Source organism: Papio anubis, chromosome 8 (assembly GCF_008728515.1).
Source record: "Papio anubis isolate 15944 chromosome 8, Panubis1.0, whole genome shotgun sequence".
Lineage (NCBI taxonomy): Eukaryota > Metazoa > Chordata > Mammalia > Primates > Cercopithecidae > Papio > Papio anubis.
Window position 1 is genome coordinate 93,159,029 of NC_044983.1, and position 27,235 is coordinate 93,186,263.

General features: G+C 47.4%; 2 protein-coding genes and 1 pseudogene across 2 annotated transcripts in view; 1 reads left to right on the top strand and 2 right to left on the bottom strand.

Moving 5' to 3' along the window:
• Nucleotides 1-1,116: 1,116 nt before the first annotated feature.
• Nucleotides 1,117-1,650, bottom strand: LOC101002730 (X antigen family member 1). The gene has a single exon (XM_017962494.3). It carries the CDS (start codon nucleotides 1,459-1,461, stop codon nucleotides 1,216-1,218), a length of 246 nt encoding a protein of 81 aa, XP_017817983.1. The 5' UTR covers nucleotides 1,462-1,650; the 3' UTR covers nucleotides 1,117-1,215.
• Nucleotides 1,651-9,259: 7,609 nt separating this feature from the next.
• LAPTM4B (lysosomal protein transmembrane 4 beta) overlaps nucleotides 9,260-27,235 on the top strand; it is a 74,761-nt gene continuing 56,785 nt past the window's right edge. The window contains 4 exon segments of the mRNA XM_003903001.5: nucleotides 9,260-9,375; nucleotides 9,377-9,438; nucleotides 9,441-9,538; nucleotides 9,540-9,680. Of these exon segments, the coding sequence (XP_003903050.4) occupies nucleotides 9,275-9,375; nucleotides 9,377-9,438; nucleotides 9,441-9,538; nucleotides 9,540-9,680 (402 nt within the window). The 5' untranslated portion in view covers nucleotides 9,260-9,274.
• Nucleotides 9,802-15,001, bottom strand: LOC116276431 (annotated as a pseudogene).

Sequence of the window (27,235 nt, forward strand, 5' to 3'; positions counted from 1 at the left end):
ATTGGGTAATTTGAATTTCTAACAGAGAGACTGAAATGCAATTGGCCATAGAGAAGAAGAGATTTGAAAGGGTGGCTTTATCTTTTTTTTTTTTTTTTTTTTTGAGACGGAGTCTCGCTCTGTCGCCCAGGCTGGAGTGCAGTGGCCGGATCTCAGCTCACTGCAAGCTCCGCCTCCCGGGTTCACGCCATTCTCCTGCCTCAGCCTCCAGAGTAGCTGGGACTACAGGCGCCCGCCACCTCGCCCGGCTAGTTTTTTGTATTTTTTAGTAGAGACGGGGTTTCACCGGGTTAGCCAGGATGGTCTCGATCTCCTGACCTTGTGATCCGCCCGTCTCGGCCTCCCAAAGTGCTGGGATTACAGGCTTGAGCCACCGCGCCCGGCAAGGGTGGCTTTATCTAGTGGAAAGAAAAAACGTTCACCAGCCGGGCACGGTGGCTCACGCCTGTAATCCCAGCACTTTGGGAGACCAAGGCGGGTGGATCACCTGAGATCAGGGGTTCAAGACCAACCTGGGCAACATGGTAAACTCCATCTCTACTAAAAATATAAAAATTAGCCAGATGTGGTGGCAGGCACCTGTAATCTCATCTACTGGGGAGGCTGAGGCATGAGAATCACTTGAACCCAGGAGGTGGAGGCTGCAGTGAACCAAGATCACACCACTGTACTCCAGCCTGGACGACAGAATGAGACCCACTCTCAAAAACATAAAAGAAAAAAAAAAAAAGAAAAGAAAAAGAAAAAGAAAAAACGTTCCCTAACAAATAGCTGGGAAATAGCTGAACTCAGAAGAAGGTTAAGGAGAGAGAAAAATTGGAGTATAAGAAGATGAGGGAGGCTGGGCGTGGTGACTTCAGACACTTTGGGAGGCTGAGGTGGGAGGATCACTTGAGGCCAGGAGTTCAAGACCAGCCTGGCCAACAGAGCAAAACTCCGTCTCTATATTTTTTTTGAAACAGAGTCTTGCTCTGTTGCCCAGGCTGGAGTGCAGTGGCACGATCTCGGCTCACTGCAACCTCTGGCTCCAAGTTTCCAGCAATTCTCCTGCCTCAGTCTCCCAAGTAGCTGGGATTACAGGCATACACTAGTATGCCTGGCTAATTTATTTATTTATTTTTTTTTTTTTTGGTGAAAGCTGCAAAACTTTATTGAGATAGTTTAAGTCAAATATCTAATATAAAACCAGTTTGCGTCATTTCAGCTTGTCTTCATTTAAACTTGTGGTTGCCCTTCACCTGTTTCTGGCATTTTACAGTGTTCTTCCTTGGGTATAATCTTCACCTTGACGCCAGCACCCAAATCCAGATTTAACCCCGGTCTTTGACTGACGCAGCTCTTGCAGATCACCTTCCATGTCACGCACTTGGATCTCAGCTCTATCCTGATCTTCTTCTGTCTCCTGAACAGGTGTAGGATCCCGACTTTCAGCTGCTGGTTCTTCTTCTTGGGCCTCTCCATTACTGGGCTCCTGGGATTGGCTCCGCTGTGTCTCAGTAGGAAAGAAATAATCCAGACCTCAGGGACCGGAGTTGCCCACTCACAGCTCCACCGCGTTCCCCACACTCTAATTTTTTTGTATTTTTAGTAGAGACGGTGTCTCCATGTTGGTCAGGCTGGTCTCAAACTCCCCGCCTCAGGTGATCTGCCCGCCTCAGCCTCCCAAAATGCTGGGATTACAGACATGAGCCACTGCGCCTGGCCCCATTTCTATGAAAAACACAAACAATTAGCTGGGCCGTGGTGGCACACACTTGTAAGCCCAGCTACTCAGGAGGCTGAGGCAGGAAAATTGCTTGAAACCGGGAGATGGAGGCTGCAGTGAGCCAAGATCACACCACTGCACTCCAGCCTGGGAGACACAGGGAGACCCTGTCTCAAAGAAAAAAAAAAAAAGAAAAGAAAAAAGACAAGCCTGGGTGACAAAGAGGCTGCAAGTCCTAAAGTCCTAAAAGTGAGAAGTGTTTAAAATCTGGTAAGGAAGGCCCCAGTGAAGAATGAAGGAGAAGGTGCGAGTGAACTGTAAGAAACCTTACCAGGCCGGGCGCGGTGGCTCAAGCCTGTAATCCCAGCACTTTGGGAGGCCGAGACGGGCGGATCATGAGGTCAGGAGATCGAGACCATCCTGGCTAACCCGGTGAAACTCCATCTCTACTAAAAAATACAAAAAACTAGCCGGGCGAGGTGGCGGGCGCCTGTAGTCCCAGCTACTCGGGAGGCTGAGGCAGGAGATTGGTGTGAACCCAGGAGGCGGAGCTTGCAGTGAGCTGAGATCTGGCCACTGCACTCCAGCCTGGGCGACAGAGTGAGACTCCGTCTCAAAAAAAAAAAAAAAAAAAAAGAAACCTTACCAAGGTTATGGGGGCTGTCATCCTTAGTTCTGGCAGAAAAGGAACAGTGTGGTGCCAGGCAGAGTGGCTCACGTCTATAATCCTAAGACCTTGGGGAGCTGAGGCAGGAGGATCACTTGAGAGCAGGAGCTTGAGAGCAGCCTAGGCAACATAATGAGACCCTGTCTCTTAAAACAAACAGGCCGGCCATGGTGGCTCATGCCTGTAATCCCAGCACTTTGGGAGGCCAAGGCGGGCAGATCAAGAGGTCGAGATATCGAGACCATCCTGGCCAACATGGTAAAACCCTGTCTCTACTAAAAATACAAAAATTAGCTGGGTGTGGTGGTGCTTGCCTGTAATCCCAGCTACTTGGGAGGCTGAGGCAGAATCATTTGAACCCAGGAGGGATCACTTGAACCTGGGAGGCGGAGATTGTGGTGAGCCGAGATCAAGTGCACCACTGCATGCCAGCCTGGTGACAGAGCAAGACTCCTTCTCAAAACAAACAAACAGAAAACCAGGTGACTTTTCTTTCTTTTCTTTTTTTTTTTTTTTTTTGAGACGGAGTTTGCTCTTGCTGCCCAGGCTGGAGTGCAATGGCTTGATCTCGGTTCATTGCAACCTCCGCCTCCTGGGTTCAAGCGATTCTCCTGCCTCAGCCTCCCGAGTAGCTGGGATTACAGGCATGTGCCACCACGCTAATTTTTTGTATATTTTTTTTTAGTAGAGATGGGGTTTCTCCATGTTGGTAAGGCTGGTCTCGAACTCCAGACCTCAGGTGATCCACCTGCCTTGGCCTCCCAAAGTGTTGGGATTACAGGTGTGAGCCACTGTGCCGGGCCTAAAACCATGTGACTTTTTTTTTTTTGAGACAGAGTCTCTCTGTGTCACCTGTAGCTGGGACTACAGGCACGCGCTGCCACGCCCGGCTAATTTTTTTGTATTTTTGGTAGAGACGGGGTTTCACCATGTTGGTCAGGATGGTCTTAATCTTCTAACCTCGTGATCGCCCACCTCTGCCTCCCAAAGTGCTGGGATTACAGGTGTGAGCCACCACACCCAGCCAACCAGGTGACTTTTCTAAATAACTCTACTATTGCAATCAGTATGTCAGTTAAATATGTGGTTGTTTGAAAATAATACCGCCCACCCCGCCCCACAAAAAAATGAAAAGAATAACCCAACTGTGACTAAGTTCCTTGCGAAGCCTCAGTGTAACTGCTCAAGGGGTTCACCTTGCCCGCTGCCTAGTCAGAGCCGATTTATCAAAACAGGAGAATTGCAATAAAGAATAATACATGCAGAACTGGTTGCGTGGAAGGCTGGTGGAAGATCAGCATTTGTTTTTGTTTGTTTTGAGACGGAGTCCTCGCCCTGTTCCCCAGGCTGGAGTGCAGCGGTGCGATCTCGGGTCACTGCAACCTTCGCCTCCCGGGTTCAAGCTATTCTCATGGCTCAGCCTCCCAAGTAGCCAGGATTACAGGTGCCCGCCACCACGCCAGGCTAATTTTTGTATTATTAGTAGAGACGGGGTTTCGCCATGCTGGTTATGTTGGTCTCAAACTCCTGACCTCGGGTGATCCACCCGCATTGGCCTCCCAAAGTGCTGGGATTACAGGAGTAACCCACCGCGACCGGCCTTTATCAGGGTTTTAAAGAATAATTTGGTGGGTAGGGAGGGGCGGCCAGTGAATCTGGAGTGCTGATTGGTTGGCTTGGGGATGAAATCAGAGGAAGTGGAAGATGTTCTCTTATGCTGAGTCAGTTCCTGGGTCGGAGGCACAGAACTGGTTGGCAGGTCCAGGTGGGGCCATCCGGTTGTTAGAAATGCAAAAACCTAAAAAGACATCTCAAAAGGCGGATCTTAGGTTCTCAACACTGATGTTACCTTTAAGAATAATTGTGGAAGTTGCGAATCTTACAACCTCCAGTACAATGGCTGGTAATACTTAGAATTCCAGCCCCTCTCATTCTAACTTGGTGGCTGGTGGCCTTTTATTCATTTCACAAGGACAGTTTAGCTTTTGGGAGGGGCTATTATTTAAACTATAAACTAAATTCCTTCCTAAGGCTAGTTCGGCCTATGCCCAGGAATGGACAAGGACAGTTCAGAGATTAGAGGCAAGATAGAGTTGGTTAGATGATGTCTTTCACTTGTCATAATTTCCTTAGTTATAATTTTGCAAAGGCAGTTTCATTTGTCCTTTGGAAGCCAGTTCCCATACTCTCTTGCACTCAAACAAGTACAACTCCAAAGACATTGACACTAAGCTTTATTTAATAAACTTTAACTGCAAAGGCATTTTTCTCTCTTCTTTGTTTTGTTCTCCAGTTAGGTTCCCTCTATTCTTTTTTTTTTTTTTGAGACGGAGTCTCGCTCTGTCGCCCAGGCTGGAGTGCAGTGGCCGGATCTCAGCTCACTGCAAGCTCCGCCTCCCGGGTTCCCGCCATTCTCCTGCCTCAGCCTCCCGAGTAGCTGGGACCATAGGCGCCCGCCACCTCGCCCGGCTAGTTTTTTTTGTATTTCTTAATAGAGATGGGGTTTCACCGTGTTAGCCAGGATGGTCTCGATCTCCTGACCTCGTGATCCGCCCGTCTCGGCCTCCCAAAGTGCTGGGATTACAGGCTTGAGCCACCGCGCCCGGCCGGTTCCCTCTATTCTTTATTTTCTTATCTAGAGAAATTTGGCAACTGTCTGTAAGTTCAGATCTTGAATAGTAAGATTTCTAAAATATAAAATTCCCTTTAATCAATGATTGATTTGCCTAATGAATATGAAATTCTGGTGGGGAGGGAAAAAGGGAAGGTAACTATGGGAGCTTGCTGGAGTTTAATTGTTGAAAAAGTCTCTTTCAAGATACCATTTCCCATTCTGATCACATGTCTCCATTTTTTCTCAGAGCACAAATGCTTGTCCTATATTAAAAGTGGCTATAGCCGGGTGCGGTGGCTCATGCCTGTAATCCCAGCACTTTGGGAGGCCAAGGTAGGTGGATCACGAGGTCAGGAGATAGAGACCATCCTGGCTAACACTGCAAGACCCGGTCTCCACTAAAAATACAAAAAATTAGCCGGGTGTGGTGGCCGGCGCCTGTAGTCCCAGCTACTCAGGAGGCTGAGGCAGGAGAATGGCATGAACCTGGGAGGCGGAGCTTGCAGTGAGCCCAGATCATGCCACTGCACTCCATCCTGGGCGACAGTGTGCCCAGATCATGCCACTGCACTCCATCCTGGGCGACAGAGTGAGACTCCGTCTCCAAAAAAAAAAAAAAAAAAAAAAGTGGCTGTGGGCCGGGCGCAGCGGCACACACCTGTAATCCCAGCACTTTGGGAGGCCGAGGCGGCCAGATCACCTGAGATCAGGAGTTTAAGACCAGCCTGGCCAACATGGTGAAAACCCATCTCTACTAAAAATACAAAAAATTAGTTGGACATGATGGGCACCTGTAATCCCAGCTACTTGGGAGACTGAGGCAGGAGAATCGCTTGAACCTGGGAGGCGGAGGTTGCAGTGAGCCAAGATCGCACCACTGCACTCCAGCCCAGTGACAGTACGTGACTCTGTCTCAAAAAAAAAGAAATGGCTGATTGTCTGAAGGTAGTGAGTTATCGCAATTGATTGTTCATGATCAGTTACAGATGGAACTCCTTGTTCTACTCTTTTGCCTGTGGTCACTACTGCACTTAACTAGTATATACACATATATTTTAAAAAGTGACCGTGGGCATAATTAAATTTTTTTTTTTTTTTTTTTTTTTTTTTTTTCTGAGACGGAGTCTCGCTCTGTCGCCCAGGCTGGAGTGCAGTGGCCGGATCTCAGCTCACTGCAAGCTCTGCCTCCCGGGTTTACGCCATTCTCCTGCCTCAGCCTCCCGAGTAGCTGGGACTACAGGCGCCCGCCACCTCGCCCGGCTAGTTTTTTGTATTTTTAGTAGAGACGGGGTTTCACCATGTTAGCCAGGATGGTCTCGATCTCCTGACCTTGTGATCCGCCCGTCTCGGCCTCCCAAAGTGCTGGGATTACAGGCTTGAGCCACCGCGCCCGGCCGGGCATAATTAAATTTTAAATGGAAGATCCCACAGAGAAAATGATCTCCAATGTGAAAGGAACCAGAATTTTTGTTGTTGTTCTTCATTATTCAACTTGAAGAAACCAGAATTTTGTAGTGAAAACACAAAACAAGGCTGGGCGAGGTGGCTCACACCTGTAATGCCAGCACTTTGGGAGGCTGAGGCGGGTGAATCACCTGAGGTCAGGAGTTTGAGACCAGCCTGACCAACATGACCGGTCTGTACTAAAAATACAAAATTAGCCAGGTGTGATGGCGCATGCCTGTAATCCCAGCTACTTGGGAGGCTGAGTCAGGAGAATTGCTTGAACCCGGGAGGCGGAGGTTGTGGTGAGCCCAGATCGCGTCATTGCACTGCAGCCTGGGTAACAAGAGTGAAATTCCATCTGAAAAAAAAAAAAAGAAGATGAAGAAGAAAGAAAACACAAAACAAAAACGGAGCTTTTTGTTTGGTTTTCTGATTAACTCCCCAAATAATGTTACTTATCATTTCTGATTAAGGGCCTACGCTTGACAAGGTAGGGATGGCTCTTGGTTCCAAGATAAAGCTACTTAGTAAGAAAGTTGCAGCTTTAAAGCCTTTTAAAACTAACCAGATCTGTAACTGAATAGTTTTAACAGTATCTTTCTTCCTATTTAGCCCGATCTTAGGAAATTTAGATTGAATCAATTTTTTTTTTTCTGCATGTCTGAAATAAAACTTTCAACCGTGCTAATAATCTAACTTATCTCAGATTCTTGGCTTTGACAGTAGTCCATAGGCTAACCACAGACAAGGGCGTTTCTAGACGAAACACGAGTTGGGAGGAAATAAACTCCTCCAAAGCATAGAACTATCTTTCACTATCTCTAACACTGTGTTGTGTCTTGCAGAGGCCTTGTGTAACTGCTTGGATGACTGTTTCTTTTTTTGTTTTGGGAAGTGTCTCACTGCCATCGCCCAGGCTGGAGTGTAGTGGCACAATCACGGCTCACTGCAGCCTCGAACTCCCTGGCTCAGGTAATTCTCCCGCCTCAGCCCCTGGAGTAGCTGGGACCACAGGCACATGCCACCAAGCCCAGCTAATTTTGTGTTTTGTTTTGTTTTTTTGAGACGGAGTTTCACTCTTGTTGCCCAGGCTAGAGTGCAATGGTGCGATCTCGGCTCACCGCAACCTCCGCCTCTTGGGTTCAAGCGATTCTCCTGCCTCAGACTTCCCAGTAGCTGGAATTACAGGCATGCGCCACCACACCCAGCGAATTTTATTTGTATTTTTAGTAGAGATGGGGTTTCTCCATGTTGGTCAGTCTGGTTTCAAACTTCTGACCTCAGGTGATCCGCCTGCCTTTGGCCTCCCAAAGTGCTGGTGTTATGGGTGGGTCTTTGTTCTCACAGCTCCCAAGATGGCAGCAAGCCTTTTGTTCTCTGACCTGGGGTTCTAGGCCTCACAGATTTCAAGGAATGAGACTTTGGGCCATGCAGTGAGTGTTATAGCTCTATTAGAAGAGAACCGTGGAAACCAGCGACTAGTGTTCTGCTCCATTAGGACGAACCTGGGCACTTAGCCGCACAGGAACAACGGTGAGCCTATAGCCCAAACTGGAGCCGCAATGGGTGCCTTGCTGGATCAGAAACGCAGGGGACACCCTGCCAGATCCAAAGGGGTGGAAGTCAACTGCGGGTCTGCATCAGCAGCAAACAGCAGTGGTGGACAGTGAGGGAAAGCTCAGCTTGTAGTGGAATAAACATGTACCAGAAGCACGTGCAGTTGCAAGATTTAACAGAGTGAAAACAGAGCTCCCATACAGTGGGAGGGGACCCAAAGGGGGTTGCCCACTCCCAGCTCGAATGCCTGGGGTTTATATCCCAATCATTGTCCCTCCCCCTGTGCTCTCGGATTAGAGGATTAGATGATTTGACTATTTCTTTACCTCCTGCTTTTAGCTTAATTGGTATTTTAGTGAGCCCTCTTTACTACCTGATTGGTCGGGTGTGAGCTGAGTTACAAGCCCCCTGTTTAAAGGTGGGTGCGGTCACCTTCCCCAGCTAGGTTTAGGAATTCTTAGTCGCCCCAGAAAATTCACTAGTCCTGTCTCTCACTGGGATTACAGGCGTGAGCCACTGTGCCCAGCCAATTTTGGTATTTTTTGTAGAGCCAGGGTTTCCCCATGTTGCCCAGGCTGGGGCTGAATCTTTAGAGCTGCACTCATGATTAAAAATGCTACCTGAAGCACAGCAAGGATGTCCTTGACATACATCCTATTTTCTAGGAAAAGATTACTACCACAGTAATTGAGCTGGGAAGCGGAGACAAATTGCTCTCCGTGGTGGTTCAAAGTACTGCAATTGACTGGAATAGCACCGCGCAGTTTTCCTTCCTCTCGTGCAAGATAAGAGTGATAGGAGCTGTATCGATTACCTGCAAGATAGAAGTAGAAGGGGGCCAGGTGCGGTGGCTCACGCCTATAATCCCAGCACTTTGGGAGGCGGAGGCGGGTGGATCATTTGACGCCAGGAGTTCCAGATCAGCCTGACCAACATGGTGAAACCACACCTCTACTAAAAATACAAAAAATTAGCCGGGTCTGGTGGTAGGCGCCTGTAATCCCAGCTACTGGGGCGGTTGGGCAGGAGAATCGCTTGAACTCGGGAGGCAGAGGTTGCAGTGAGCGGAGATCGTGCCACTTCACTCCAGCCTGGGCGACAAAAGTGAGACTCCCTCTCAAAAACAAACAAACAAAAAAAAGTAGTAGAAGGGAGGAAAACCACAAGGAACTAGACTAAAAGAATCTCGACTCCGGAATGCAGTTACACGAATGGCCAGATGAAAAAGGGAAGGCCGGGACCTCCACTGATGGCCGACTAGGAGACCGCCCGAGGGTGCACGCTGATGGATTTATTCACCCGGGGCTCGCTGCTCCCGCAGCTGGCTGGAGCCCGCGATGACGTCACGGGCCAGGTCACATGGCCGAGTCCGCCCCGCCCCCTCCCCCGCCGCCTTCGGAGCTCAGGGTCCGGACGCAGCAGACGCTAGGAGATCTCGGGGGATCGAGGAGTGGGCCGGCGGGCGCACGGGCGAGAGGGCAGGGAGCCGGAGCTGCGGAGGAGCCGTCAGCAGCGGCGCGGCAGGCCCCAGGCGAGGCGGTCGACGCTCCCTGAAAACTTGGGCGCGCGCTCGCGCCACTGCGCCCGGAGCGATGAAGATGGTCGCGCCTTGGACGCGGTTCTACTCCAACAGCTGCTGCTTGTGCTGCCATGTCCGCACCGGCACCATCCTGCTCGGCGTCTGGTATCTGGTGAGCGCGGCGCGCCCGGCGCCGGACCCCGGGTTGATTCCGCGCCCCCAGCTGGGCTTCTGGCCCGGCCTCGCGGTGGGGTGAGGCGCGCTTATCCGCCTAAAGTTGTATTATTAGAAACTTAATTCTCTGGGTGCCGCGTCCCCGCTTCCCCGGCTGGGCCAGCGCCGACAGCGGGGGAGGCCAGGGGCGCGGGGTGGAGGGCCGCACCCGAGCCTTGGCGCCCAGGTGGTGCGGGTCGCCGGTCTCCAGCTTCCGCGCAGCTCTGCGGCGTCGCGTAGGGCGCACCCGGGGCCGAGAAACTCTTGAGCTTATCTGCTGAGCACGTGTTTCCTTTCTTCTTAAAACCCGTGGGCTTTGTGTTTCGACGGCTGCGGACGGCTACGGCTGTCGCGGAGGGGACGGCGCATATTTTGCAGCTGTGTGGTTAGGGTTGCGGATTTGTCAATGCTCGTTCCCTGGCCGCGTCTCCGCTAAGGTCGCCTGCGCTTTCACGCCGTCGCACGTTCGGATCCCGAGTTGAAGTGGTTGGGGGTTCTTGACATCCTCTTGTGAATAGGTCCCCCTCCCCCCAGCCATGTTTTAACGCCCTTACTCCGGGAAGGGATGTGAGTGGGATTTACTGCATTTCCATCTGCCCGGGGAAGCCATTTTCCACCCACATTTTTCCTGCCCATGGACAGTTAGTTGGTCCTGGGACCTTTTCTTGACTGACTTAGCAGGCAAATCTGGCATTTTTTTTCCTGGTTGGAACTTTTAAAGTCTTTTTTTGTATGAGGAGCAGTGATTTTCAGAGGTAGTGAGGAAACCTGATGGAGTCTTGCCCTGCACCTGCCGGCACTGCACTGGTTGTTGGCACCCCTAGACTGCGCCAGCACTGAGTCGGATTCCACTGCATTTTGGGTTTTGACATCATGATGGAGAGTTAGACCCGAGTTGCTTTGCAGTGAATACCACTGCATCGCGAGGAAATGCCCTGAAAATGGTAGACAAATGGCATATGTAACTTTTTTCAGTGAGGTTTTTTTTTTCTTTTTCTTTTTCTTTTTTTTTTTTTTTGAGACCGTCTCACTCTGTGGCCCGGGCTGGAGTGCAGTGGCACGATCTCAGCTCACTGTAACCTCCGCCTCCCGAGTTCAAGCGATTCTCCTTAGCTTCCGGAGTAGCTGGGATTACAGGCGCCTGCCACTATGCCCAGCTAATTTTTTGTATTTTTACAAAAAGAGACGGGGTTTCACCATATTGGTCAGGCTGGTCTCGAACTCTTGACCTCGTGATTCGCCCTCCTTGGCCTCCCAAAGTACTGAGATTACAGGCAGGAGTGAGCCACTGCGCCCCGCCGAGAAAAATTATCTCTTTAATGAGTTAGGAGTATGTGTGTGGTTTGTTTGTTTATTGGGCCCATTTTTGGATAGAATATGGACTTTTTGTCTTAACTGTGAACCCCTTCCTTGTACCATTTTAAGCAAAACATTTCACCCCAGGCATATGGTGTTCACTGTGCTATTTATAGTTTCAAGTTTCCTTTAGTCAGTGCCTATCATGGCCACACAATATAAATTTTTGGCTTGAAAATATTTCAAACATATTTAGCGTGTGTGGGTTCTTACTGTGCAGTGTAAATACAGATGGAACATCAGCATATTAGCTAAACCTCGACTTTGCTGAAAGCCAAGAAATTATTTACCGAAATTGAAAATTATAGCAAAAGGATAGTAGGTGGCTCAAAATAGTTGGTGCTTTTATTGATGATCAAGACAGACTGTTTTATACAAGTGTCTGCCTTCCTTGAAAATGTTCAAATCTGCCGACTTGCAAGTACATCAGTGAATGTAATTTGTGAAATCTAGGGCATTGCATTAGGCAAATGTACTACGTGATCTACAGGAAAGATAAATCCTGCTTGAGCCCTGTTGTTGGCTGTAATCCAGCCAGCCAGAGTTGGTGTGATAAAAGAGTACTCAGCATGCTTTGTCTACTGTTTGAGCACACTCTCTGTGGAAAGTAGTTACTGGTGTGCTTGTCTTAGCATTTGGAAATAAATGGCCTTTTGAAAGATAATTAGAAAGCTTTCTAGCAGATGTGAATAAAAATGTTGCTTTAGGTAAACCCTATTTCTGGGAAACCTTGCTTAAGTACTGGTAATCTTTATAAATAGTCTTTTGCGTTTCGCAAGGCAATGTAAGCCATTTGATTTTTTTTTTTTAAGTAATGAGTTTCACTCAGACCTTTGAATATAATTTTGTGATACCCTACCTTGTTCTAATCTGAATTGACTCTCCCTTAGCTAAGAGAGCCAGACAGACTCCATCTTGGCGCCTTCATTGCAGCCCCTTAGCCACCCCCTTCCTCAAGGACTTAAACTTGTGCAAGCTGACTCCCAGCGCATCCAAGAATGCAATTAACTGATAAGACACTGTGGCAAGCCATATCCGCAGTTCCCAGGAATTCACCCAGTTAATAGCGCCCAAAGCCCCGCGTCTATCACCTTGTGATAGATTTAAAACCCCTGCACCTGGAACTGTTTGCTTTCCTGTAACCATTTATCCTTTTAACTTTTGGCCTACTTTACTTCTGTAAGATTGTTTTAACTGGACTCCCCCGCCTCCCCTTTCTAAACCAAAGTATAAAAGAAAATCTAGCCCCTTCTTTGGGGCGGAGAGAATTTTGAGCACTAGCTGTCTCTGGGTCGCCGGCTAATAAAGGACTCCTGAATTCGTCTCAGAGTGTGGCGTTTCTCTATAACTCACTCTTTGGTTGTCCTAAACTTTGACATTCGTGAACTTTTTAAAGAGAGTGCTGTGTGACTAGGGAGCAGGACCACTGTAAAACGAGGCACCTTCCCTAGTTTGTCCTAACTCCTTCTCTCAGCCAGCAATCTGTATGGAATGGAGTCAGTTATCAGAAAGTGGAGAGTTAAAAATGAGCCAGGTGTGGTGGCCCACACCTGTAGTCCCAGCTTGAGTCCCAGGAGTTCGAAGCTGCAGTGAGCTGTGATTGCACCCCTACACTCCAGCCTGGGCAACCAGAGTGAGCCCTGTCTCTTAAAAAAAGAGGCCAAGTGCAGTGGCTCACGCTTGAAATCCCAGCATTTTGGGAGACGGAGGCGGGCAGATAATCTGAGGTCAGGAGTTCGAGACCAGCCTGACCAACCATGGCCAACGTGGTAAAACCTCGTCTCTACTAAAAATACAAATTGGACAGGCGCAGTGGTGTAGGCCTGTAATCCCAGCTACTCGGGGAGGCTGAGGCAGGAGGTACTTGAACCCGGGAGGCAGAGGTTGCAGTGAGCCAAGATTGTGTGCCCTGCCTCTAGCCTGGGTGACAGGAGTGAAAACTCTGTCTCAAAAAAAAAAAAAAAAGAGGCCTGGCACAGAAGCTCACACCTGTAAGCACTTTGGGCGGCTGAGATAGGCAGATCACTTGAGGTCAGAAGTTATAGACCAGCCTGGGCAACATGGTGAGATCCCGTCTCTAATAAAAATACAAAAAATTATTCTGTCAAGTAGTGGCATGTATGTAATCCCAGCTACTCAGGAGGCTGGAGGCAAGAATTGCTTGAACTCTGGAGGCAGAAGTCAGCCTGGGTGACAACATCAAGACTCACTTATTTCAAAAAGCGGTGTGGATGGCTCCGCCCGTGCTTTACTTTGGGAGGCGGTGGTGGATCATGAGGTCAGGAGTTCAAAACCAGCCTGGGCAGAAGATGGTGAAACCTCTCATCTCTACTAAAACTACAAAATTAGTTGAGCAGTGGAGGCACCTGTAATCCCAGTTGCTGGGGAGAATGGGCAGGTCCCATGAACCAGAGGCGGCAGAGGTTGCAGTGAGGCGAGATCCCGGCCTGCCTCCAGCAGGGCAACAGACTCTGTCTCAAAAAAAAAAAAAAAAGTAATAATAATAAAAAGAAAGTGGAGAGTTTCAGAAAAGGCCAGATATTTAAATAAGAGTCCAGGCGAGGTGGTGGTGGCTCCATACCTGTAATCCTGTAGCACTTTGGGAGGCTGAGTCGTAGCAGATCTCCTGAGGTCAGGAGTTTGAGTCCTGGCTAACATGATGAAACCCGTTTCTATTAAAAATAAAATTAGCGGGCGTGGTTTGTGCCTGTAACTGGCCTACTTGGGAAGCTAAGAGAGGAGAATCACTTGAACCGGGAGGCGAGAGGTTACCCAGTGAGCGAGATCGTGCCGTGCACTCCAGCAGGGAACAGAAGCAAAACTCCGTCTCAAAAAAAAAAAAAAAAAACCTAAAAGTAAATAGAGTCCACAATAAGGGCTCATTTAAAGTAATAATTTCCTGTTTTGCAAGATAGGTAAAAATGGATCTTTTTTATATGTTTTCTCATTGTTTTGATTCCTACCAATACCATTTACTAAGGCTCTGAGTGTCAGGTACTTTACTAGATGCTTTGCATAAGGTTAATTTTTACATATTGCTGGTGAGGTAGATTTTCTTATTCCCATTTTACAGATGAAAACTGAGGCTAGAAGGGAACTTTGGTGATTTAGCGGCAGCAAAACCCATGGTTGAGTATATGGTCTGAGTTTTGTTTTTGGTATATAAACTATTTATTAACAGACAAGGCCTACAGACTGCTTCTTCTTGGACACACCCATGGTGTGGCCACGGTGGCCAGTGATGTTGGTGTGCTGGCCTCAGACGAGGCCCCAGAAATTAAGCAGCCCTCTATGAGGCGAATCTTCTTTATTAGCTCCAGGTCTTCCACGGAGCTTGTTGTCCAGACCGTTGGCTGGGACCTGGCTATATTTTTCTTTTTTTTTTTTTTTTTTGAGGCGGAGTCTCACTCTATCACCAGGCTGGAGTGCAGTGGCGGATCTCAGCTCACTGCAAGCTCCGCCTCCCGGAGTTCCGCCATTCTCGGCCTCAGCCTCCCGAGTAGCTGGGATACACCACCTGCGCCCGGCTAGTTTTTGTATTTCTTAATAGAGGCGGGGTTTCCCCGTGTTAGCCAGGATGGTCTCGATCTCCTGACCTGTGATCCGCCCGTCTGCGGCCTCCCCAAAGTGCTGGGATTACAGGCTTGAGCCACGGCCTTCTGTCTGTTCAAGAACCAGTCACGGTGTCTTGTACAGGCGTGGATTCTCCATAACGGTGATCCTGCGTTCCACCTCATCCTCAGTAGAGTTCTCCTGCCCTCTTGGTGAGGTCAATGTCTGCTTTCCTCAACACATACAGACATATCTTTGGCCCACACCCTTAATGGCAGTGGTGGCAAAGGCTATTTTCTGCCGCCCATGCGATGTTGGTGTTGAGTACTGCATAAAAATGTGCTGGAACTTTTCAGGGATCACTAGAGACATGCGGCAGCACAAGCCTGTAGGCCTCTGTGGAAGCCTGAGTGATTTTTTTTTTTGAGACAGGAGTCACCAGGCTCACCAGCCGGCCCAGGCTGGAGTGCAGTGGCGGGATCTCTCAGCTCACTGCACAAAGCTCCACTTGCGCCTGGGTTTACATCATTCTCCTGCCTCAGCCTCCCGGTGAGTAGCTGGGACTACAGAGGCTCCTGCCACGCCCGGCTAGTTTTTTTTTTTTTAAGTAGAGCCGGGGTTTCACCGTGTTAGCCAGGCTGGTCTCGATCTCCTGACCTCGTGATCCTCCCGTCTCAGCCTCCCAAAGTGCTGGGATTACAGGCTTGAGCCACCGCGCCTGGCCCTGAGTGATGTTTTAATCTGTTCTGTTTTCACGGTTTTACTTTTAAAAGTTGTGCATGTGTTTTGGTTTTGGCTTGGAATAATAAAAGTTTTCCTTCAGTCCTGAAATAAAGTATATTGACTTCAGGTATTTATTATTATTACTATTTTTAAAATTCTGGGCCAAGCTACTTTGGGAGACTTAAGGTATTTATTACTAGAGATCATTTTTTTGTCTCTATTTTTTTCTTTTATTGAGTTGTGATTTATGTACTACAAATTTTTTTTTTTTTTTTTTGAGACCGAGTCTCGCCCTGATGCCCAGGCTGGAGTGCAGTGGCATGATCTCAGCTCACACAACCTCCGCCTCCTGGGTTCAAGCGATTCTCCTGCCTCAGCCTCCTGAGTAGCTGGGATTACAGGCGTGTTCTGGTCTAATTTTTGGATTTTTAGTAGACACGGGGTTTCCCCATGTTGGTCAGGCTGGTCTTGAACTCCTGACCTTGTGATCCACCCGCCTTCCCTCCCAAAGTGAGATTACAGGCGTGAGCCACTGCGCTCGCCTTTTTTTTTTTTTTTTTTTTTTTTGAGATGAGAGTTTTGCTCTTGTTGCTCAGGCTGGAGTGCAATGGTGCAATCTTGACTCACTGCAACCTCCGTCTCCTGGGTTCAAGCGATTCTCCTGCCTCAGCCTCCCGAGTAGCTGGGATTACAGGCATCCACCACTGCGCCTGGCTAATTTTTGTATTGCTAGTAGAGACAGGGTTTCATTATGTGGCCCAGGTTGGTCTTGTCCTGATCTCGGGTGATCTGCCTGCCTCAGCCTCCCAAAGTGCTGGGATTATAGGCGTGAACCACCGTGCCTGGCAAAATTCACAGTTAAATGTAGTTTATTGAGTTGACAAATGCCTCTGTAATGTAACCCACATTCCTTGAGAACATTTCCAAACCTCTAGCAAGTTCCCTTGTGCTGTTTCCCAGTTAATCCCTGCCATACACCCAATCACTGTAGGTAAATTTTGCTTATTCATGTAAATGGAATTATGCTGTATGTATCTTTCTGTATCTAGCTTCTTTCACTTAGCATAACTTTTTAGATTCACTCATGTTCTTGGAGTGTTGCTTTTTATTGCTGAGTATTGTTTTTATTGTATTAATTTGTTTATCCATTTGCCAGATATTAGACATTTGGGTTATTTCCAATTTGGGGCTATTATAAATAAAGCTGCCCTGAACATTCTTGCACAAGACTTTGGGGACTTTTTTTTTGAGACAGAGTTTTGCTCCTGTTGCTTAGGCTGGAGTGCAGTGGTGTGATCTTGGCTCACCACAACCTCCGACTCCCGGGTTCAAGCAATTCTCCTGTCTCAGCCTCCCTAGTAGCTGGGATTACAGGCATGCGCCACCACACCCAGTTAATTTTCTATTTTTAGTAGAGAACAGGATTTCTCCATGTTGGTCAGGCTGGTCTCGAACTCCTGACCTCAGGTGATCTGCTCCTCTCAGCCTCCCAAAGTGCTGGGATTACAGACCTAAGCCACCATGCCTGACCTTTTTTTTTTTTTGTTTGAGACAAGGTCTCACTCTATTGCCCAGGCTAGAGTACAGTGCTATGATCATGGCTCACTGCAGCCTTGTCTTCCCTGGTTCGAGCAGTCTTTCCATTTCAGCCTCCCAAGTAGCTGAGACTACAGGCTCACTGACCACCACTCCAGGCTTTTTTTTTTTTTTTTTTGAGGCAGAGCCTTACTCTGTTGTCCAGGCTGGAGTGCAGTGGCGCAGTCTCTGCTCACTGCAACCTCTGCCTCCTGGGTTCAAGCGATTCTCCTGCCTCAGTCTCCCGAGTAGCTAGTAGCTGGGATTACAGGCATGCACCACCATGCCTGGCTAATTTTTTATGTTTAGTAGAGACGGGGTTTCACTATGTTGGTCAGGCTTGTCTCGAACTCTTGACCTCATGATCCACCCGCTTCAGCCTCCCAAAGTGCTGGGATTACAGATGTGAGCCACCGTCCCCGGCCTTTTTTTTTTTTTTTTTGAGACGGAGTCTTGCTCTTGTTGCCGAGGCTGCAGTGCAATGGTGCCATCTCGGCTCACTGCAACCTCCGCCTCCTGGGTTCAAGCAGTTCTCCTGCTTCAGCCTCCTGAGTAGCTGGGATTGCAGGCATGCGCTACCATGCCTGGCTAATTTTGTATTTTATTTATTATTGTTATTATTTTTTAGTAGAGATGGGGTTTCTCCATGTTAGGCTAATCTCGAACTCCCGACCTCGGGTGATCTGCCCGCCTTGGCCTCCCAAAGTGCTGGGATTACAAGTGTGAGCCACCGCGCCCGGCCTTTTCTTTTTTTCATATATCCTCGTTCAGTTGTTTTTTAGGAACTTAGACACAGCAAATACATACCAAATGGCTCTTTGTGCCCGACACTATTCACAGGGTAGTTCGTGTATCAGGTTATAAAGGATGAAAGAGGCCTGAGTAGCTGCTCTCATTGGCTTTATGACCTGGTCTTTCTTTTTACTTTTCTTTTTTTTGTTATACTTTAAGTTCTGGGATACAAGTGCAGACCTGGTCTTTCAAAGAATCCACTTGTTCACGTGGAAACTCAGTTTCCTTGTTTACTAAAGTAAAGGAAACCAGAATATCTCACCCGAAATACACCTCTTCTGTATATTTCAAGATGTGTTAGAGAAACTGCAAACACGAATAGCTCTGAAAAGCTGCTGTTTGTGGAGATTTGCATCTTTAAGGAAAATCTGCATTAGTGAAATAAACAGCCAGGCTTTCTCTGAGCACACCTTCTCCCCACCCCATCCCCCATGTTCAGACCTAGGACAGATTAACCAAGAGATTGAGAGTCTGACACCTTTGAAGGTCTAATAGAGAAGTTTACCACATACCACAGGCTACCAAGTATCCTTTCTCAAGGCTGCTACCTGTGAGGTCTCATTTGCATAACAAGACCACCTTCCCTAGTCAGGCCTTTCCATCCCTCCCTCCCATAACCTGTTTTGCCATGATCTAAACCCCTATTCTTTCTGTAACTTCAGGATGGTATTAAAACTTAAACCATCTGGCCCTTCGAGTTTTCTTATTCTTGTGACTCCCATGTATGCGTGTGCATGTAATACATTTGTATGCCTTTTCTTGCTGTTGATCTATTATCAGTTTATTAGGCTCAAATGATCAAACCTTCAGAAGTTGTAGAGGGGAGAGAATTTTCTTCACCCCTTCACAAGCCTAATAGATTCTCTTCTTTGTATGCTGAGAAGTTCAACAACTATTGATTTGTCTCATTACAGGATAGTGAGACCAGCATCCTGTATTCGTAGAGTGATAGCTTTCAGTGAGCGTTCACGTTTGTTCTTATAGACCTCAGAGCAACCCTGGGTCACGCATGATGGTGATATGTTCATTTAATAGCTTCTTTCCAACTGTCAGATTCTATGACTTGGCCCGTAATTTCAGGATAGAATAACAAACTGATTTGTGACAATTGTGTCATCTTTACTGCCTAGTGTTTTCCCCACTATGTTAGATTGTAAAATACTAAATAGTAGACTAAAGAGTTTGGATTTTATTCTGTAGGCAGTGGGGAATCATTGAAGAGTTATGAACAGGAGTGATATGATGAAAGTTTTGTTTTGTTGTTTTTGTTTTTTTGAGATGGAGTCTCGTTCTGTCGCCCAGGCTGGAGTGCAGTGGCGTGATCTCTGCTCACTGCAAACTCCACCTCCCAGGTTCAAGGCATTCTCCTGCCTCAGCCTCCTGCGTAGCTGGGACTACAGGCGCCTGCTACCATGCCCAGTTAATTTTTTTGTTTTTAGTAGAGATGGGGTTTCAACGTTTTAGCCAGGATGGTCTCGATCTCCTGACCTCGTGATCTGCCCACCTCAGCCTCCCAAAGTGTTGGAATTACAGGCGTGAGCCACCACGCCTGGCCAATGAAAGCAGTTTTTAAGTTAGATTAAAATGGCAGGCTATTTCAGATGGCTAGAAAACCAGGCAGTATGTTATATATAGCTCTCTAGATACAAACTATAGGAGGTATCAGCTCTTAATGGTATGAATAAGATGGATAGGAATTTTTACCAGTTAGTGAGTGATACAGGTCTCTCTTGCTGTGTCTGGAATTGGTGGGTTCTTGGTCTCACTGACTTCAGGAATGAAGCTGCGAACCCTCGTGGCGAGTGTTACAGTTCTTAAAGATGGTGTGTCTAGAGTTTGTTCCTTCAGACATTCAGATGTGTCTCGAGCCTCTTTCTTTTGGTGGTTGGGTTCGTGGTCTCGCTGTTAGGAGTGAAGCTGCAGACCTTCGTGGTGAGTGTTACAGCTCATAAAGGCAGCGTGAACCCAAAGAGTGAGCAGCAGCAAGATTGATTGCAAAGAGCAAAAGAACAAAGCTTCCACAGTGTGGAAGGGGACCCAAGTGGGTTGCCACTGTTGGCTGGGGCAGCCTGCTTTTATTCCCTTATCTGGCCCCACCCACATCCTGATGATTGGTCCATTTTACAGAGAGCTGATTGGTCTATTTTACAGAGAGCTGATTGGTCCGTTTTGACAGAGTGCTGATTGGTATGTTTACAATCTTTGAGCTAGACACAGTCACAGAGTGCTAGTTAGCTAGATACAGAGTACCAATTGGTGAATTTACAAACCTTGAGCTAGACACAAGAGTGCTGATTGGTGTATTTACAAACCCTGAGCTAGACACAGAGTGCTGATTGGTGCATTTACAATCCTTGAGCTAGACACAGTCACAGAGTGCTAGTCCTCCAAGTCTCCACTAGATTAGCTAGATACAGAGTACCAATTGGTGTATTTACAAACCCTGAGCTAGACACAGAGTGCTGATTGGTGCGTTTACAATCCTTGAGCTAGACACAGAGTCACAGAGTGCTAGTCCTCCAAGTCTCCACTAGATTAGCTAGATACAGAGTACCAGTTGGTATATTTACAAACCTTGAGCTAGATACAGAGTGCTGATTGGTGCGTTTACAATACTTGAGCTAGACAGAGTCACAGAGTGCTAGTCCTCCAAGTCTCCACTAGGTTAGCTAGATACAGAGTGCTGATTGGTGCACATACGATCCTCCTCTGGCTAGCTCTAAAAGTTCTCTAAGTCCCCATCCAGTTCAGGAGCCCAGCTGGCTTCACCCAGTGGATCCTGCACCAGGGCTGCAGGCGGAGCTGCCTGCCAGTCCCGAGCCCTGCCTGGTGGGGAAGCAGCTGCACTCCTCAGTTGGGCTGTCCATGGGACCAGGCGCCACCAAGCAGGGGGTGGAGCCCCTCGGACAGGTTCAGGTGGCACAGGAGCCCACCGCAGGTAGGGAGATCAGACAGATAGGGAGCTCAGACATGTTGGGCTGCAGGTCCCGAGCCCTGCCCCGTGGGGAAGCAGCTAAACCCTGGGAGAATTTGAGTGCGACCCGGCTGGCAGTCACTGCTGGGGGACAGGGGGCAACCTCCGCAGCTGCTGGCCCGAGTGCTAAGCCCCTCACTGCCCTGGGCCCGGGGTGCCTGCCTGCCGCTCCGTGTGCGGGGCCGCCGAGCCCGCGCCTAGGCCCGCCTGAACTCACCACACCGGCTGGCTAGCGCAGCCCCGGTTCCCACCCCTCCCTCTCTCTCCACACCTCCCTGCAAGCAAAGGGAGGAGGCTCTAGCCTCAGCCAGCTCAGAGAGGGGATCCCACGGTGCTGTGGCGGGCTGAAGGGTTCCTCAAGTGCCACCAGAGTGGAAGCCGAGGCCGGAGGCCGAGGGCTGCTAGCACATTGTCACCTCTCATTGCCACCTAGATTTTCTCCATCTGATTTAAGGAATTGAATAGATTTAGATAGGGAAGGACATTGGATTTTTAAAGTACAGGTTTCCTTTATCTAATAAAGGATCAAGGGAATTCTATAGAACATTGGTTGGTGGAGATTTCAGTGGTATTCAGTATCTTTTTAAGCTTTTATCACACTTTTTTTTTTTTGAGACAGAGTGGCACTCTGTCACCCATGATGGAGTCCAATGGCGCCATCTCAGTTCCCTGCAACCTCCGCCTCCCAGGTTCAAGCCTCCTGAGTACATGGGATTACAGGTGCGGACCACCACACCCGGCTTAATTTAGTAGAGATGGGGTTTCACCATGTTGGCCAGGCTGGTCTAGAACTCTTGACCTCAGGTGATCCCCCTGCCTCGGCCTCCGAAAGTGCTGGGATTGCAGGCCTGAGCCCCTTATCACACTTTTTTTTTTTTTTTTGAGACGGAGTCTTGCTCTGTCGCCCGAGCTGGAGTGCAGTGGCTAGATCTCAGCTCACTGCAAGCTCCGCCTCCTGGGTTCACGCCATTCTCCTGCCTCAGCCTCCCGAGTAGCTGGGACTACAGGCGCCCGCCACCTCGCCCGGCTAGTTTTTTGTATTTTTTTAGTAGAGACGGGGTTTCACCATGTTAGCTAGGATGGTCTTGATCTTGTGACCTCGTGATCCGCCCGTCTCGGCCTCCCAAAGTGCTGGGATTACAGGCTTGAGCCACCGCGCCCGGCCATCACACTTTTATGATAAAAGTTCATTAGAATATTTTACAGACAAGGTGGCCAATAAATAAAGATTGCTATCAAAATTGTTTAATACCAATCCCTCTGGGATTCTCTTTAAATATATCTATTGTCGACCTAAAAGGAAGAAACTGAGGCAAAATTAATATAAGTAGAGAGTTTATTTGGGCCAAGCTTGAGGATTGCAACCCCGGAATACAGAATGACATTGCCCTGACTATACACACACAGATTAGCAGCAGTTATAAATGGATTTTTAAAGACTGAAAGGAGGAACAGGGAGTGTACTGATACAAAGTTGTTTGCCAGGAATCGTCCTTGGTTTGCAGAAACAACATTGGTTTGTGATTGGCTGTCCATTGTATAACTATGCGTTATTAGGTTAATTTGTAGCTACTTGTGGCAATAGCAATCAGTTGCAAGAGCCGAAGAGATAGCGCAAAAGGGAGGGGGAGTAGAAAGTGATTGCTGTATTATTTTAATGTCTCTCTGGGCCTGATAATAAAGACTTGCATTCCTCAGATAAAAGTTCTTTTCTCAGTAACTTAGCATAAAGCGTTAAGTAGTTAACGTGAGTTTTGTCCTACAATGTGTATTATGTTTGAATGAGTAATATATTTGTTTTGTCAATTTAACTTTGAATCTTGGCCCTGAAGGAAGAGGCCACAGTTGTCACATTCTGCCCCACCACCTTTTGGTCTGATTTGTCATTGGTCATAAAGGAATGCTAGTGAAAATAATGTGTGAGCCCTAGCAGCACTTCTTTTCCTCCTCCCAGTTCTTGAGACTTTTAGTAGAGCTTTTGGAGACTTAAATGAGAGTTGTTGAGTTATTGGTTAACTCATTGTGCTTGAAGGAAAGTAAAAAGTAAACAAAGACCACACTTCTTTAGTTGCTTTTAACATTTTTTTAAAGAGTTTAGAGTTGCCTCTTTGCAGTTACAGTTTCCAAGGGAAATTGTTTCTCAGTCAGGGAAAGGTTAAAAAAAAATGCTTGAGGAAATGTAATTTCAAATTATTAGTAAACGTAAGATTGAACTTAAAAAAAAAAAAAAAACAAGGCTGGGCGTGGTGGCTCACGCCTGTAATCCCAGCACTTTGGGAGGCCAAGGCAGGCAGATCACGAGGTCCCAAGTTCAAGACCAGCCTGACCAACATAGTGAAACTCAGTCTCTACTAAAAATACAAAAAAATTAGGTATGGTGGCACGTGCCTGTAGTCTCAGCTACTCCAGAGGCTGAGGCAAGAGAATCACTTGAACCCGGGAGGCGAAGGTTGTGGTGAGCTGAGATCGCACCACTACAATCCAGCCTGGCAAGAGAGTGAGACTCCGTCTCAAACAAAAAAAACCTTGAGCCACTAAAATTACACAGCCAGTTGGTTCCATGGTGCAGAGATGGTGAAGCAGTAACCCTTAACCTATAGTAGGTACTCAGATTTGTGTTGACTAACAGTAATGGGCCTAGGGGTTTCAAAACTGGAGGTGAGCCAATTATGCTATAAAGTTGATATAACAAACGCAAAACTGCAGGAAGGTAGAAGTTTATTTCTCTCCTGTTAACAGTCTAGGGAGTGTTGGCCAACATTGTTCCTTGAAGCTATCCAGAGACCCAGGCTGCGGGGTGGGGGCATAGCTCTGCCATCCCAAATATTGTGCATGGATTCCTTCTCTGGGTTCTAAGGAGGCTGCCTCCTTTGTGTTTGTCTTCATGGCTGAAGCACCAGGTTTGTGTCCTGGTCTGCCGTAAGGGAGAAAGGGGTATCTGGAGGACAATCAGCTTTTTTTTTTTAAGGATGTGAAATAGAAAATGCACACATCACTTTCACTTACATCCCAGTAACCAAAAAGAAGACATGTGACCTTAGCTGTGAGGGAGGCTAGGAGATAGATGTTTGTTTGTTTGTTTGTTTGAGTCTCGCTCAGTCGCCCACGCTGGATTGCAGTGGCACGATCTGGGCTCACTGCAAGCTCCGCCTCCCGCGTTCGCGCCATTCTGCTGCCTTAGCCTCCCGAGTAGCTGGGACTACAGGCGCCCACCACCACACCCAGCTGATTTTTTTTTTTTTGTATTTTTAGTAGAGACGGGGTTTCACCATGTTAGCCAGGATGGTTTCCATCTCCTGACCTTGTGATTTGCTGTCTGGAGCACTCCCTTGGAAGGAATTTTGAGCTTACTGCCAGGGATTGGTTTAGCAGAGTTGGCCAGGGCCTGTGAATGGGGTGTGGTGGCTTCTTGGGAGGAACCTGGGTTACTGGTAAGAGCTTATATGGCAATTGTAATCAAAGCACCAACAATTGAATGTCAGTTGAAAACTTTATGCAACTATATTTTATGAACATGGTATGTGCATATATCCCCTGAAGTCTGAATCCTCATCTGTAGAATGGTGTAGTAATGATCAGACTTGATAGGGAGGCAGCACTGTTTTTACAATATAAAATAGTGCGTGTGGGGATGGTGGCTTCTTGGTTTAATTCATCACCTATGAGGAAGATGTCCTCAAAGGATGGTACTGTGTTGACTAAATTGGTGAATCAGAAGGACCTGGTTGAATTTGGGGGGAAAAAACTTACATAATATATTTAAAAATTATATCTACTGAAATGGAGCTCTAATAAAAGGTACAACATCCATTTTACTCCTTAAACTTTTTCCCTCAGAGTCTGTAACCATGGAGACCGAGACCATCCTTTGACTTAGAAGTTCAGCAACTTACAATGGCCGCCATTACAATCCAACTCCAAGGATTGCCAAGAGTGACTCGTTTTCCTGCTTGCGTGCCTTAGAGTTTTTCTTAACAGTCGGTTCTTTTTGTTTTTTTGAGACGGAGTCTTGCACTGTTACCCAGGCTGGAGTGCAGTAGAGCGATCTCGGCTCACTGCAAGCTCCGCCTCCTGGGTTCACGCCATTCTCCTGCCTCAGCCTCCCAAGTAGCCTGGACTACAGGCGCCCACCACCACACCGGGCTAACTTTTTGTATTTTTTTAGTAGAGACGGGGTTTTACCATGTTAGCCAGGATGGTCTTCATCTGCTGACCTTGTGATCTGCCCGCTTTGGCCTCCCAGAGTGCTGGGATTACAGGTGTGAGCCACCGCGCCCGGCCCAGTCAGTTCTTTTTTACTTTTATTTTTTTGAGATAGGTCTCACTTTGTCACCCAGGCTGGAGTGCAGTGGCACCATCTCTGCTCACAGCATCCTTGACCTCCTGGGCTCCATGTCCCTCACACCCCAGCTCCCCAAGCAGCTGGGACTACAGTTGTGAGCCACCATGACCAGCTAATTATTTGCATTTTTTGTAGATATGGGGTTTCACCCTGTTGCGCAGGCTGGTCTCAAACTCCTGACCTCAAGTAATCCGCCCTCCTCGCCTTCCAAAGTGCTGGTTTTACAGGTATGAGCCATTGCGCCCAGCATAGCGGTCAATTAGTCACTTAATCTGATACCCTAAAATTGTTTGTGCTATAATTTTTGTCTCTCAAGATGTTTAAGGTCTGTTACTTTCTGGTGTTAATAATGTCACCTCAGGAATCATACAAAGGATATGACAGATTTGAAAATAATAACTAGAAACTCTAGAATGAAAAAAATACTGTTGTTGATAAGGTAACATAATTTGTTTTCACTCTGAATAGAACATCCAATTTATTATCATCCCCACTAGATAATAGGCTGCCTTGAGGGCTTTGCCATAATATATATGTGATTATGTGATGCTTAGCATTGTGCCTGGCATATATTTGTTGCATAATAGATTAATTTTTGAACAACTGAATGAATGAGTTAATGAATGTTATAGCGTTTATTCTACATTTTACTTGGCTGTTGGTGTATGTTTCTCCCACTGGACTAATGTTGGGCACAGGGACCATGTCTTTTTTTTTCAACCATTTTTCTGTTCAGGAAAAAAAGGTTTAGCTTGCTCTCAGCACTCATTTAATTTTATGTAAACACACCCTATGAGGCTGAAGCAAATCTGAGTGATTTTCATTGTAAAATAAAATATAAAAATTGTTCTTGGAATTATTTCTGAACAGAACATCAGTGTTGTCTATTTCAGAAAAATGGGATTGTTCAAATGAATCTTCGGCCAACAACTGTTCAAGAATGATGTTAACATCATCCATAGGAATGCTGTTTTGTAGGATTTGACACTTTCAGCGATAGAGAATTCGTATATTTTGTATATGGAAATACCCCTATTAAAACTGAATGCTGTAAACAGAATGTCTGTTGTTTCCCAAATTGATATACTAGAGGAATGCAAAAATAATAATAAAAGCAAGATATTTTGTGGCAAACTTATCTCAGGATAAATGCTGCAGCTGCTAGGGCTGCTGGGACAAATGGGACAGGGGTTAAGAGTTGGGGTTCTTGCTCTGTCGCCCAGCCTGGGGAGCAGTGGCACCATCATAGCTCACTACAGCCTTGAACTCATGGGCTCAAGCATGAACCCTCACCTCAGCCTCCCAAGAAGCTAGGACTGCAAGCATATACCACCAAACCCAGCTACATTTTTTTTTTGTTGCTCTGTTGCCCAGGCTGGAGTGCAATGGTGTAGTCTCGCCTCACCGCAGCCTCTGCCTCCTAGGTTCAAACAATTCTCCTGCCTCAGCCTCTCAAGTAACTAGGATTACTGGCACCTGCCATCACGCCTGACTAATTTTTGTATTTTTAGTAGAGATGAGGTTTCACCATGTTAGCCAGGCTGGTCTTGAACTCCTGAGCTCAGGTGATCTACCCGCTTTGGCCTCCCAAACCCAGCTAATTTAAAATTTATTAATAAATATAAAAATTCAGCTCATCTTGAACTTTTGGCCTCTAGCAGTCCTCCCACCTCAGCCTCCGAAAGTGCTGGGATTGCAAGCGTGAACCACCACGCCCAGCTTGGGACCATGTCTTAATAATTTCTGGGCCGGGCGCGGTGGCTCAAGCCTGTAATCCCAGCACTTTGGGAGGCCGAGACGGGCGGATCACGAGGTCAGGAGATCGAGACCATCCTGGCGAACACGGTGAAACTCCGTCTCTACTAAAAAATACAAAAAACTAGCCGGGCGAGGCGGCGGGCGCCTGTAGTCCCAGCTACTCGGGAGGCTGAGGCAGGAGAATGGCGTAAACCCGGGAGGCGGAGCTTGCAGTGAGCTGAGATCCGGCCACTGCACTCCAGTCCGGGCGACAGAGCCAGACTCCGTCTCAAAAAAAAAAAAAAAAAAAAAAAAAATTTCTGTACAACCCAGTTTCAAGCAGTGTTGGGCACATAGTAGGTGAACTAATTTAGTGAATTTCTTAGGCAAATAGGATTTTACAATAAATCTATTTTCCCCCCAGAATATATTTATCATATTTATTTGAATTGAAGTAACAAGC

Coding starts and splice junctions, on each gene's coding strand:
- LOC101002730 (XM_017962494.3), bottom strand. CDS start 1,461: ATGGAGAGGCCCAAGAAGAAGAACCAGCAGCTGAAAGTCGGGATCCTA.